At 35.2% G+C, this 12,852-nt stretch overlaps 2 protein-coding genes across 2 annotated transcripts in view; one reads left to right on the top strand and one right to left on the bottom strand.

Moving 5' to 3' along the window:
- Nucleotides 1-4,265, bottom strand: part of LOC110372483 (uncharacterized protein) — a 35,416-nt gene extending 31,151 nt beyond the window's left edge. The window contains exon 1 of the mRNA XM_021329232.3: nt 3,794-4,265. Coding sequence (XP_021184907.1) covers nt 3,794-3,853 — 60 coding nt within the window. The 5' untranslated portion in view covers nt 3,854-4,265. The remainder of the gene's footprint in view (nt 1-3,793) is intronic.
- Nucleotides 4,266-4,271: 6 nt separating this feature from the next.
- LOC126056381 (uncharacterized) lies at nt 4,272-7,113 on the top strand. Its single transcript, XM_064036439.1, has 3 exons — nt 4,272-4,909; nt 5,502-5,672; nt 6,138-7,113. The coding sequence occupies exons 1-3, from the start codon at nt 4,794-4,796 to the stop codon at nt 6,205-6,207; spliced, it is 357 nt and encodes a 118-aa protein (XP_063892509.1). The 5' UTR covers nt 4,272-4,793; the 3' UTR covers nt 6,208-7,113.
- The last annotated feature ends 5,739 nt before the right edge of the window (nt 7,114-12,852 follow it).

Raw genomic sequence — 12,852 nt, 5'->3', positions numbered from 1 at the left:
TGGCACGTTAGACAAACTAAGACAAACTTATTTTCTGTCCTTGTCTAAAAGGCATCCCGTTTTTGGTTATTTTCCATTGGACGGAAAAGGAGACGGTAACGCTGCCGTTTCTATTTCTAGATTAATCTGATCGCGTTAGGAGTTAGTTACACGTTAGTAGGCACAACTAGTAAAATGTGGTTATAATTTCATCATTTTATGGAATCATAACTGTCAGTATGTATGTGCGTTTAATAGTTTACATTAATAGCATCGAACAAGGAAATAGAGTGAGGAAAAATTGGTTATTGGTGTACATGATGGTCGTGTCGATCGTTGTACATAGTTTTTCCTCTGAAGCGTTCAGTTTAACTCATGCGCAGAACGAGTGTCCACTTGCGGATCGTGTAGACAATGCGCAATGATCACCCGATACTGTTGATGAATAAAGACTCAACAATTGCTATAACATTACTATACGTTTGTCAAATGATCAAGTATGCGCGTTTCACCGATATCTGTTCCGTAGAATTTCAAAGATCATTGCAAATCTATAGTAACTACTAACTATGTTATTACAGAGTCCCGTTAGGAACCGCAGCTAGAACCAATTATATCAGACTCATTATTCAAGAAGATTGTTTTTGTTGCTTTCAGAAACAATGGGAAGTATTGATTGCAGACTCTCGACATCTTGCTTACTAAGAAGTTAATTAACTAAGTTATGAAATAATTTAAATGCATTTTATAATATGGAGGTATATATGAGCACCTATATGCCAAACTACTGTTCGTTAGTTGTGGGGAAGAACACAGAACAATAGATCCCGTAATAAAACCTATAGGTAAACCAAGTTATATCAAATGCACTGGCCTGAAAACTTCTGAAAGCCTTGAACATCTAATTCCCAAACTAAATATGAAAAGCATAGTTTTGAAAGTGAAGTAAAGCACAATACATATAGAGACATAGTCTAGATTTAACTAAAGTCTTAGAACAAATTGATTTGACCATGAACCTTTTGAAAACAACTGAAAAATCGTGACTCCGAATTTAAAATTCGCTCCATTGAAATTGCGCGCGATCAGAACCAATACGAGAAAATAAATTTGAATTTCGAAAACATTCGAATGCTTTTTAAATGCAGGCAACATTTTTTTTTTATTTAAAAAAGGTATTTGTAAAAAGAGTATGAATAAAGTTAAAAAACTGTTTATTGTTTCTTAAGTGGCAGTGTAGAAGAATTTAAAACCTTCTCCGCCTCATTTTGCGTGTAAGCAAAGATAACACGTGGCGCCGGCGATCAATCAAATTCTCTACGAATAGACGCGGGTTTTTCAACTTGAGTTTACACAATATTTTCCATCATCACCTGACAATGACTAACTCGAACAAGCTACTAATATTCCTGTTTGTCAATTTCTTCAGCTTACGTAGGTACTTATTTGTGCAAATGGCCCTGTTCATATGCAACCCCTCTTTTTAAATAATTAATTCAATCAGTTAGGGTTCCGACAATAACTAACTTTAGGGTTCAACTTCCTACCATGCCTTATTTGAACATAAAACTACAGTTTTGCTAGCTCAAAATACCACGTCATAGTTTTATTTAAAACCAGGAAATAATGATAGTTTTGGCTGCAGTGTGAAGCGGCAGAAATAATTTAGTAACCGGTAGTTAGAAGTACTGGCAAACATGCGATCTATCATCTCAAGAACATCGTGTGATGGTCACACGTAAGCTAAGATATTTAACAAAGAAATTAGGCACTGCTTTAATGTTATAAGCATTGTTATATTTATAAAACTTCAATGATCTAAAATCTATTCTTTTTTCGGGTATCTTTTTTCGGGAAAATTCGAACTATAAAAATGTGATTTCGACTGTATTATGTATTCATTTTCAACAAGAAACCGCTATACATAAATGTGCCTGAACTATTGTTAATAATAATGCTTCTGTATCACTTAGCACATTTAACTCCAAAACCGACAGACATGACGTGGTAAAATCACCTCAGAGGTAACAAATAGCTCAAATGAATTCAGTCTACAGTCTTCAGTAATGTATTCGTCTATTTTGCATACAAAAAATTAACACGATGCGACGTCTCAACCGCATGACGTATTATCACACGTTATAAAAACTTTTAAAATGACTCAAACAACGTTTAACACTAACAAGACCAAACCGAGAAGGCTTATATTTAATTAGACCGAAGTTTTATCACGAAAAATCAGCTTCTGGGCTTCTGGATTACACGTGACTTGGAATAACAAAAAATCACAGTTCAATCTCATTTTAATATTTATGAACTGTTTTTTCGTGACTCGGATCATTTTCAAAGATTTATGCAGACTGATGTGGTCACTTGTCAAGAGCCTAATGCATTTTGCAAGATTGAATCTGAGAAACTTTATAATGAACGCCATTATGAAAATTGCTATCAGCGGAACATGTTATAACAGTAGCCTCCATTTAGTTTCTCACCTCTGAAGTCTGTTGTGGTTTACATAAACTAGATAATTCCATTGTCTTTGTTCTCGTTAAGTTTAAGACTGATGTCATTTGTGATGTTTAAATAGGCACTTAATGTGTAACTGTTTTGCATCTTGACGCTGCTATTTTCGTCGATCGATCCAAAAGTCCGTATACTTATAGTTTGTTTACTATCTTCTATTTATGTGAAAGTTAGAAAGAAAGAAAACATTTCAAGGCCTCCGGCGATTTAGTTTTAATGCCAAATCGTTTTTTGGCTCCTCCGTTTAGTTGCCTTTCACGCAATATCATTGCCAGCTAGCTGTAAGCAGTGGCTTTACTTAGATTTTCATATAGACTGGTAAATTATGAGGTTAAAGTATCCATTTTGGACATTTTACCATTTAATTTTAGTCTGCTATTTTTCTATCTACAGTTAAGAATTTGAGATAACCAATAGTATAGTAAGTATTGATGATACAACTCTTATCCGATTTTGAGCACACCGAGGAATTACAAAAGTAAAATAAGTACAAGTCCTGTAATTTTCAAATGAACCGTCAAATTGCTAAGGTACCCACCAAAACGTTTGGAACTTCAAATATAAAACTAAGTATGATGAATGAAACTCTTGTGAATGGCGTTGCATGTTGCATGACCTATAAACTTCTGAGCCCAGCATCTATGGTAGACAAATACATGCAAATCCTCCAAAAACTTACAATATTACTCTTTCAAATTTTGACCAACGGAAGCTAAGGAAGTGTCCTTTGCATGTATCTATCATCTTTTCATTCAAGTACTGATTTCACCAATTACTTGTTATGTAAACACTAATTTTAATTAGGAACCAATAAATATAAAATGTGTTAGGATTATATAAGATGTTGCAAGTGTCACGGCTGCGTCTGAAATCGGTACTGGAATGAACGCACAGCTTCGAACACAATTCTGAGAACGGCTCATAGGATTCGGTCAGAAAGCAATTATTCCGCTGCATACCGGCCGTTTCACAACGTCCACGAAATTTCGCCTCACTTCAGTGACCGTACGGTTCCGTAGCTCAACATGTAAATATTACGAACAGATTTTATGGAGTTGTTTTATGAGTTTTCCATTTTAACGAGCTAAATAGAAATTGGACAGCGATTTTCTCCAATGGTTACTAAACAAGCCCGTATGAATCGTTCGGGCTGAGAGTGGAGGAATGGTCGCAAAGCAAGTATCAAATATAAATCCAGGGGAATATCGGAACAGTATCCTAGAATAGAAAACAACAAAGAAAAATTCGCATTCATAGTAAATAAAGTAAAATAAAACAGTGAAAAACTTACCTTAAACACCGCCGGAGCTAACGGTATAGCCGCTTGGTTGTGAAGATGTTTTTTCGACATTTTCGGTTATTTTCCTTCCACGCCTCTATTTGGTATCCTCACAAATACTTAATAAACTATACTTGTTACTTTAAAAACAATTCTAAAGAAATCGTATACTGAAACGACTAGCGTTCGAGTCGTCGGCGATGATTGAAATCGCGATATAAGTTTTCGCTGAGCGAAAATTACTTTGGGTCGCCGTTTTGGTAAATAAATCGGTGTTTGTTGTTAGAAAAAAAAATTAACGCGTTCACTATTTGGACGCTTGGAAAATCGGATTAAAAAAGTTAAGTTTAATTTGAGGGCGACGCGTCGGCAAGTGTACCATACGTCGTGCTGGTGTTGCGAGCAAGTCAGCAATGAACGGTGAGACGCGACCGAGCGCGCCAAAAGGAGTGTCGCTCCCAGGGTCTGTCAAGTTTGTTCTACGAATTGCATTAAGGTGGGCTTGAAAACAAGAGAGAGTCAACGACATCAGAGTAAAAGAGATAAATATATAATGTTGCCACCAAAAATACAATTTCGTATTCTCCCTAATAATGAGCGTATAAATTGATTTTTAAAGTAAATTACCCTTGAAGATACTTTTAGCTATTATTCTAATGCCAAAAAATATACTTAGTTGAGAAATATTAGATATAAAATTTAATATTACTTATTAGAAAATATATATGGGGGATTATGTGTGGCAACACTAATGTCCGGACGCCATATTGGTTTTGACATTGTTGACGTCACAAGAAAAATGTCTGCGGCCGGTTGCGCACCATTTTATCTTGTACTAATGTTTATTTGTAATAAATAAACTACTTCCATTTAATTCTACATACATTGATAACGTTGAGTCGAGCTTGCTCCTCCGTTGCTGTGTTTTGGTGAAATTAAGTGTGTATTTGTGAGATATAGACTCGGTGTTGAGACAGTGACTTGTTTGATTTTGTTTTGTGTTTAATTCGCGATGAGTTCACAAAAAGAAAACACAAGAATCTGCTGCTTGTGTGGATCTTCACCTTCTAAAGATCCCAGCATCACTTTGCATCGGTTTCCAAAGCCTGGCACTAAAAATGCTCTGCGGTATGTACACTCCATGCTATTCGTCTTAGACGACATAGAATACCACATTTATTGTTAATTCCGCTTCTAACTACCACAAACTCACGTAACATATATACCTATATACTTAAGTCCCAACTTTCCTTGCCAAAAATCATTAGGTACTTACTATAAAAAGTTTTCTTGCTTACACCATTCCCGTATCTAATATAACATCTCTTTCAATCAAAGCGAAGACTACCCACTGACATGATATAATAATATCTTAACTCGGAAAATGATTAAAATAGTGTGTAATTTGAGAGCAGTGGTGGCCGAGTGGTAACTGCCCCAACTTACGAGTGGTAGGTCGCGGGTTCAAACCCGATCTGGCGCATAACTTTGTGTAATTTATTTCGTCACTACTGCTCTCAAAACGGTGAAGGAAAACATCGTGAGGAAACCAGCATGTCCTAGAACCAAAAAATTCGAAGACGTGTGACATCCACCAATCCGCACTGGGCCCGCGGGTGGATTATGGCCCAAGCCCTCCTAGAGAGGAGGCTGTGTCCCAGCAGTGGGAACATTAGAAGGCTGATGATGAGTGTGTAATTTTGATATTTTTAATTTTCAGTTGTGAATTATGGGCAAAGTATTGCTTCCCAAACGAAGCCTGGTCTTCACCAAAATTCCAGGACGCCTCCATAAACAACATAAGATGCTATGCAGCAAACATTTCAAAAGCACATGCTTTAATGAGAAGAAGTTGTTCAGAACAGCTGTACCTGATGTTCAATGCCAAAAGGTTAGTACCATTATCATTTTGAAAGTGTATTTAAAACACCTGTCTTATATAGCACAGAAATACAGACATTATGTTCAGTGTTCATTGTACTATGCAAAGCTATTTCTGAATGACATAGACAAGGCCTGGACCCAAAGATTATGGAGGTACATGGGCTCTATGCGCCACCAAATTGGGAATTTGAGTAGAGCAGAGTAAGAATTATATATGAAGGCAGATTCTTTACTGGAAGAATGAACTTTCGCATAAATGAATTCCCACAAAAAATCTGCTAATGGTTATCCAACCAATTGCAAGATATAAATTTAAAAAATTAAATATATGATGAGTACAATGACCTCTTAAGAGGTTGTTGGTTTTTTCCATAACACTGTATATATGTTTTTACATTTACCTCATCTATGACTAATAAATTTAAAGAGTTATCTTTAAATTTATTTAAAATAATCAACTTTCAATTTACAGGATACAACAACTTCTAATGTGCCAGATCAATCTGCCATATTTGAACCTGTTGCCGGTCCATCCAGAATGAATCCTTTAACAGAACATAATGTAAACATTATCACTCCGACCAATTCAGGAATGTTTGTGTGCAAGTCTTCAAAACAAGAAAGTGACCAGAAAAGCAAAATGTTGAGGAAACTGAAAAGTAGTATGAACAAGGTGTATAGATTACAAAAAACTGTAAAACATTTAAAAAACGAATCTTTTTTAAATGTTATTTGTAACAATGAGACAGTCCGAGAAATCCTCAATACAAAAATGAGTTCGACATTTGCACTGTTACTGCAAGGAGAACTGCAGAATTATAAGAGGAAGAAGCCTGGTCGCAGGTGGAACATGGAGGCTAAAATAATAGCATTGAGGCTCTACAAGAGGTCACCAACTAGCTACAAATTGCTAAGGAGAATGCCAAACATACTACAGTTAAAAGTTTATCCACGAGAAGATTCCAGCAGGATCCTCTTGAAAATTTATTTGGATGCATTCGATTCAACTGTGGATCCAATAGCAACCCAACAGTTGCACAATTCGTTGCTGGATTAAAAACAGCTGTAATAAGCAACATGGCACATACTAGCTCAGGTAATTGTGAGCTGGATAGCAACAGTGCCATAATTACCAATTTTAAAAAATTATTGACACCAGCCACAGACATGCACACTGAAACTGAACAATCGGAGTCTGTTATAGAAAATGAAATTGAAGAAAATATTATTTCCTCCCTGGAACAAAATTTGGAGGAAGGAAGTAGCGAACTACAAGCATGTGCTTATGTCTGTGGCTTCATAATTAAAAAATATAAAAATATTTGTAAGAACTGTAAAAATATTTTAGTCTCCGAAACACCAGAAGAAGTGCATAATTTTATAGAGTTTAAAAATTATGATTCGGTAAAAAATTCTCTTACATACGCCTCTAAAAATTTAATAGATTGTGTAGAAAAAAGTGCAAACATAATTAATATTTTTTAGAAAAGAGGCGTATAAAGAGAATATAAAAAAAATAACACAATTACTAAAGGACTCTATAAATTATGTCTTCCTCGAAAATTGTATGGAGCACAAAGAATTAAATATAAATTATATAATAAATAGTGTCTTCCATATTAATATAAAGAGATATTGCATAATAAAAAACAAAATTTATTCCGAAGATGCATGTAAATCTGCACTAAAAAGAAAAATGAACATAATTATGCATAAATAAATATCTTAACTAATATTATATGTGTGCGTTCGCGCAGCGGAATGTTGTTGAATTTAAAGATTTTAATTATGCAGATAATTAGTGTATGACGTCCTATAATTGTGTATGGTAAAAAAAAATTTGTGTATGCAGCCATTGTGGAGAAATTAACTAAAAACTGATTCCGCTGGGCAAACGTTGTCCTGTCGGAACTTTTTTTAATCCTTAGACTTTAGAAGAAAAAAGATGTGTCCACAAATTAGTGTGTATTTGTGTGTAATTGTTTATGTATGAATGAAATCAGTGCATGCATAAACTTGGGAGAAATTCAAGTTTCGCTTCATGAACGTTTGGCCATTAGCTAGTTTTCATATAAAGCGTTTACATAGAGAGCTGCCGATTTTTACATACGTTGTTTTGAATTTGTTTATATTTGTTTAAAAAACAGATTTAGAAAAAGTCGTAGGGTTTAAAAGATAAAAATGTAAACGTAAAATACACTTTAAAACATACAAAAATTATTGACACCAGCCACAGACATGCACACTGAAACGGAACAATCGGAGTCTGTTATAGAAAATGAAATTGAAGAAAATATTATTTCCTCCCTGGAACAAAATTTGGAGGAAGGAAGTAGCGAACTACAAGCATGTGCTTATGTCTGTGGCTTCATAATTAAAAAATATAAAAATATTTGTAATAACTGCAAAAATATTTTAGTCTCCGAAACACCAGAAGAAGTGCATAATTTTATAGAGTTTAAAAATTATGATTCGGTAAAAAATTCTAAAGTGTATTTTACGTTTATATTTTTATCTTTTAAACCCTGCGACTTTTTCTAAATCTGTTTTTTAAACAAATATAAACAAATTCAAAACAACGTATGTAAAAATCTACAGCTCTCTATGTAAGCGCTTTATATGAAAACTAGCTAATGGCCAAACGTTCGCGAAGCGGAAACTTGAATTTCTCCCAAGTTTATGCATGCACTGATTTCATTCATACATAAACAATTACACCCAAATACACACTAATTTTTGGACACATCTCTTTTCTTCTAAAGTCTATGGATTAAAAAAAGTTTCGCCAGGACAACGTTCGCCCAGCGGAATCAGTTTTTGGTGAATTTCTCCACAATGGCTGCATACACAATTTTTTTTTTACCATACACAATTATAGGACGTCATACACTAATTATCTGCATAATTAAAATCTTTAAATTCAACAACATTCCGCTGCACGAACGCACACATATTTTATTACAGTTTTAAAGTTATTTGAGAAAAACAGATTTGGCTGCAGTAATGTTTGAAATGTTAAAACTTGGCAAGATCGTTTTTCAAAAATTTGTTTCAGCCCGGAACGAAATACATTGATATATAGCTTTTGTTGTGTAGTAAATGTTTGTAAATATCAAAATATAATTGGTCTAGTGTCTTTCTCTTCCTAATCATTTCTATAATAAAGAAGAAATAACACCAACGTTTATTACACAATATGATAGAATAATTTAAACCATGTCTGTAAACTTGTTGTTTGTTAAACAAATCGATAGTATTCTTTATTGTATAATAACATAGTCTTGTTTTTTATAATAGTAACACTTTAAAACTAACTAGAATTTTTGTTTGTTTATGTTTTGATGTTGAAATTGTATGCAATAGGCCCATCCATACTTGTTATTTTGGACGAAAATGTCTGAAATACCTACCTAAATTGATTAAATTCATGTATTTTAAAATTCATTACATAGGTGCACATACTTGTGATTTATGAACACCTTTTGTACCCTATTTCTGGAAATAAATTATAATTATTAACATGCTAAATAAAAAACTCTTGTACTGTAATCTTCCTTTATTACACTGCTGCACTGCTCTATAAAGATAAATATTAGCAATTTATGCACAAGTACACTGTGTTTCATGTCGATTATTGCTGAGCAAAATGTGATAATCTTGCTCAGCCATAATCGACGAACGCACTGGGGCCCGATTCTCCTAATTTTACGATTCAGTCGAGTCGATTCACATTCGACTGAGATTCAATCCCGACTCAATTACGATTGAAGCATATGTGGCATTCCGCTATTTTTTCTTTGAAATAAACGTTTTTATCCTTTTCTGTCATTCAATAATGAATCATTTTGTCTGCAAATGATTTACGATTGCAATATGATTGTAGAGCAAACTACCGTATAGACCAAAATCACCAAAATAGCAGACCAATCGCAAACCAATCGAATGTCGTTGGAATACGATTGGTCTTATATTAGTAGCAGAATGCCCGATATGGTTAAAACTGCTACTGCGATCATATTGCGATTCAATTTCTATTCGATTTTAACATTATTAACTTAGGAGAATCGGGCCCCTGTACTTGTGCATAAAATGCAATAAAAATGACCTATAGAATATACTGTAGTTTGAAACTCCCGCCCTAGCTTCTACTCTCTAGTTTTCGTGGGCGGAATATAGATGGCGCCGGCCGGTAAGGAAAAATTTCCTCATAAAATTTGTACGGAGTCGTTATTCTTCCCTTTAGGGTATATATGTTCTGTGGTCGCTCCGTCCGCTGAGCCAGTGGGGCCGGCTGACGCGAGCCGAGGCGCCTCGTGACGTCACCCAGTCTGCTCGCTACAGCGCGCTGAAACCGCTTCAAGCGCTTCATAACCTGCACCCATCGGCTTCCAACTTGCCTCCCAACGGTGCCCAACCCCCTCCAGACTCTGGTTTCAGCCTGAAAGCTGGTGCTGTTGAAACTTGAACGTCAACTACCGACTGAAAACTCAGTACATATATGCAATTCTGTCTTCGATTCTCACTGTGACGTCAGCGAAACTGATGTCGTAACGGGACGGGCTGCTTATGACAAAAAACCTTGTCCATGTGAGGCTGAATGGCTGATCAAGTCAGTTTATTACGTACTTACTAGTTAATTGATGGATTACAAAAGCGCGTAACAGGCAATGAAATTATTTCTGCCTTATCAAGTGAAGTATTTACTTACTCGGTCTTAGCGAATGCTTCACCGAAGATTAAGCTAAGTAAATAGATAAGTTTTCTTAACACAAACAATGCAACTGAAACGCAAATACACTCTTTTGCAGAAAAAGCGGGCACGTATGTGAAATCTTGGTTTTAGCGACTTTATGCATGTTTCAAAGGATTTTAATGACTGGAGTATGTCAGTAGTCACTAGCATCAAAAGGGTTAGCCAAGCATACGTAGGAGTGAATTCTAAATTTGAATTTTGGAGAGTTGTTCAGAAACTGCTTAAACCTTGTTCTGGACTAACTCCTGGTAGTAAGTTCGTCGACGTTCTGAAAAGTTTTAGATAATGTAATGCAGTTTTATTAAGTAGGTAACTGAGGCACTTTTCTGTTTCATCAAAACATTCGACTGTACTAAATGGTCTTTACTGATGAGGGCAATGTAGAGAGTCTTGGTATTTTTGTGTGAACCATTCTACTGTATAGATATTGATCTTGCGTGGTTTATAATATATCTTTATAATATATTTTTTATGGGAATCAGTACTTTGAGCTGCGACAAAACTAACATACTCCTGTCATTAAAATCCTTTGAAACATGCATAAAGTCACTAAAATCAAGATTTCGCATAGGTGTCCCGCTTTTTTTGCAAAATACTTTAGTTAGAAACAAAAGTAAGTCAAAGTCAAAATAGATTAGTATTTTTTAACGTCACAATTACCCCGTTACACCACTACCTAGTGTTATGGCTGGAAAGAAGAAGAGGTGAAGAACAAACTTCCCAGCAAAACAGCTGTTTATTACAATTTACTTATTAATGCCAAATTGTACTTTTAGTCGCACAAACGAACGACCCTCTCCCGAGTAATCCGTAAGGTAGGTCAAGATCAGATGGGGAAATGGCAGGGTAGTCCGAAAGGTGATGTCATGCAAAATATAAGATACGAGAACCACAATAGGTATGATGTATCTTCGCGTTTCTTGCAAGTACCTACAGACAGTCAAAATCTGTTATAACGACATTGAAGGGACTTCCCTCTATATTTATTCGTAAAATCCGATAGTTGTAATTACCAGTAACAGGTTATAGCATATACCTATAGCAGTCAGCCAGGACCTTTGATTATGGTCAATTTAACCAGAAAGTAGTTCCAAACGATGTCACAAGAAATGGTTTTGACTGTACTTAGTTTGACAATTAAAATAATTATTTTACTGACCATTAAAACGCAATTCAATAACGTAAATGAAAACCAAAAAAAAACAGGCATCACAAACGTGAGCGTCTAGAATCTAGATTTTGCACTCTTTTGGACCAGCGAAATAATTTCAAAAAAAGTCCTATTTAAGGAGTCAGCAGCTCAACGATATCAATGTAACTAAGAACCTGAACAAAGACCAGCTGACAAGACACTAAAATGCTCAGAATAACTTGTAAAGATAATTTGTTCAAATTCCTAAGCTACTCATCTTCAAAGGATCACAATACTTACTCATCAGGCACAGGTTTATCCAGCTTTCTGCAGCTGATCGTGAAAACCGTCTCCATAGTCTGCTCACTCATCCTGAACTTCTCCTAGGTCCTTCAGCCAAAGACTCCAGTAGTAGACTAAAGTTAAATCCTCCTTGCACTGATTTCGATGCACTGCCTTGCAATCAAGTACACCTATCTGATTACAACAAGAGGTTTATAGATCTCATAATCCTTTTCCTCTTGTATACTATGTAGTTTAATATAGTACATATATTTATAGTGTATAGGTAATTATTTAGAATTTATGCCATAGGACTTCCCGCAGTGCAATCTTAGAGCAAATAAGAATCGAGTATTTTTTTGCATTTATGGAAACTATGGGACAGTAACGTTCTATATTTTACTAGCTGCTTTAACGCGGTTTTGCGCGCGTCAAGTGAGAATTGCTGCTTATACCGGGATAAAGTACACCTTATGTTAGTCGGGAAGAGTGTAGCTTGCAAACTGAAAAATATTTTTTTAATCGGCCCAGGTGGTCTCGGAGCCTTTAGTCTACGCGCACACTGCAGATTATTTAGTCAGCCCGTACTCGGATGGTTTTAGATACCGTACAAATATCTAATCGTTGTTACGTGTGTACTTCTATTCATCTTCATACTGATTTATGAGCAAAAATCAACCATCCGCCGACTAAATCTTAGGCTACAAACAAACAAACAAAATGTTTCTTCTTATTATTATAATTATAGTATTTTATAACCCATTGTTTAACTTTAAATAAACCATATTTTATTGGAATTCACGGTTGCATGTCATCCGGTGCATCATGGGCCCATATCCACTAAGGTAAACAGTAAACAATTCTAAAACTAAGCTACATTTTCCAATATTATTAGTTTTCTTAAGGACATTATTTTACTACAGATGTCAAATATAGCCTTAATTAAAGCCGTTTTGGGAAAACATATTTTTGTAACAAATTGTCATCATCATCCTCCGAGCCTTTTTTCCCAACTATGTT

Source organism: Helicoverpa armigera, chromosome 1, assembly GCF_030705265.1.
Source record: "Helicoverpa armigera isolate CAAS_96S chromosome 1, ASM3070526v1, whole genome shotgun sequence".
Lineage (NCBI taxonomy): Eukaryota > Metazoa > Arthropoda > Insecta > Lepidoptera > Noctuidae > Helicoverpa > Helicoverpa armigera.
This window is presented reverse-complemented; position numbering and strand designations above follow the sequence as displayed.

Excerpts from the sequence above, each read along its gene's own strand:
- LOC126056381 (XM_064036439.1), top strand. The coding sequence starts at position 4,794 with ATGAGTTCACAAAAAGAAAACACAAGAATCTGCTGCTTGTGTGGATCT. Across the intron at positions 4,910-5,501 it reads GGCACTAAAAATGCTCTGCG|TTGTGAATTATGGGCAAAGT; the intron begins GTATGTACACTC and ends TTTAATTTTCAG. Across the intron at positions 5,673-6,137 it reads CTGATGTTCAATGCCAAAAG|GATACAACAACTTCTAATGT; the intron begins GTTAGTACCATT and ends TTCAATTTACAG.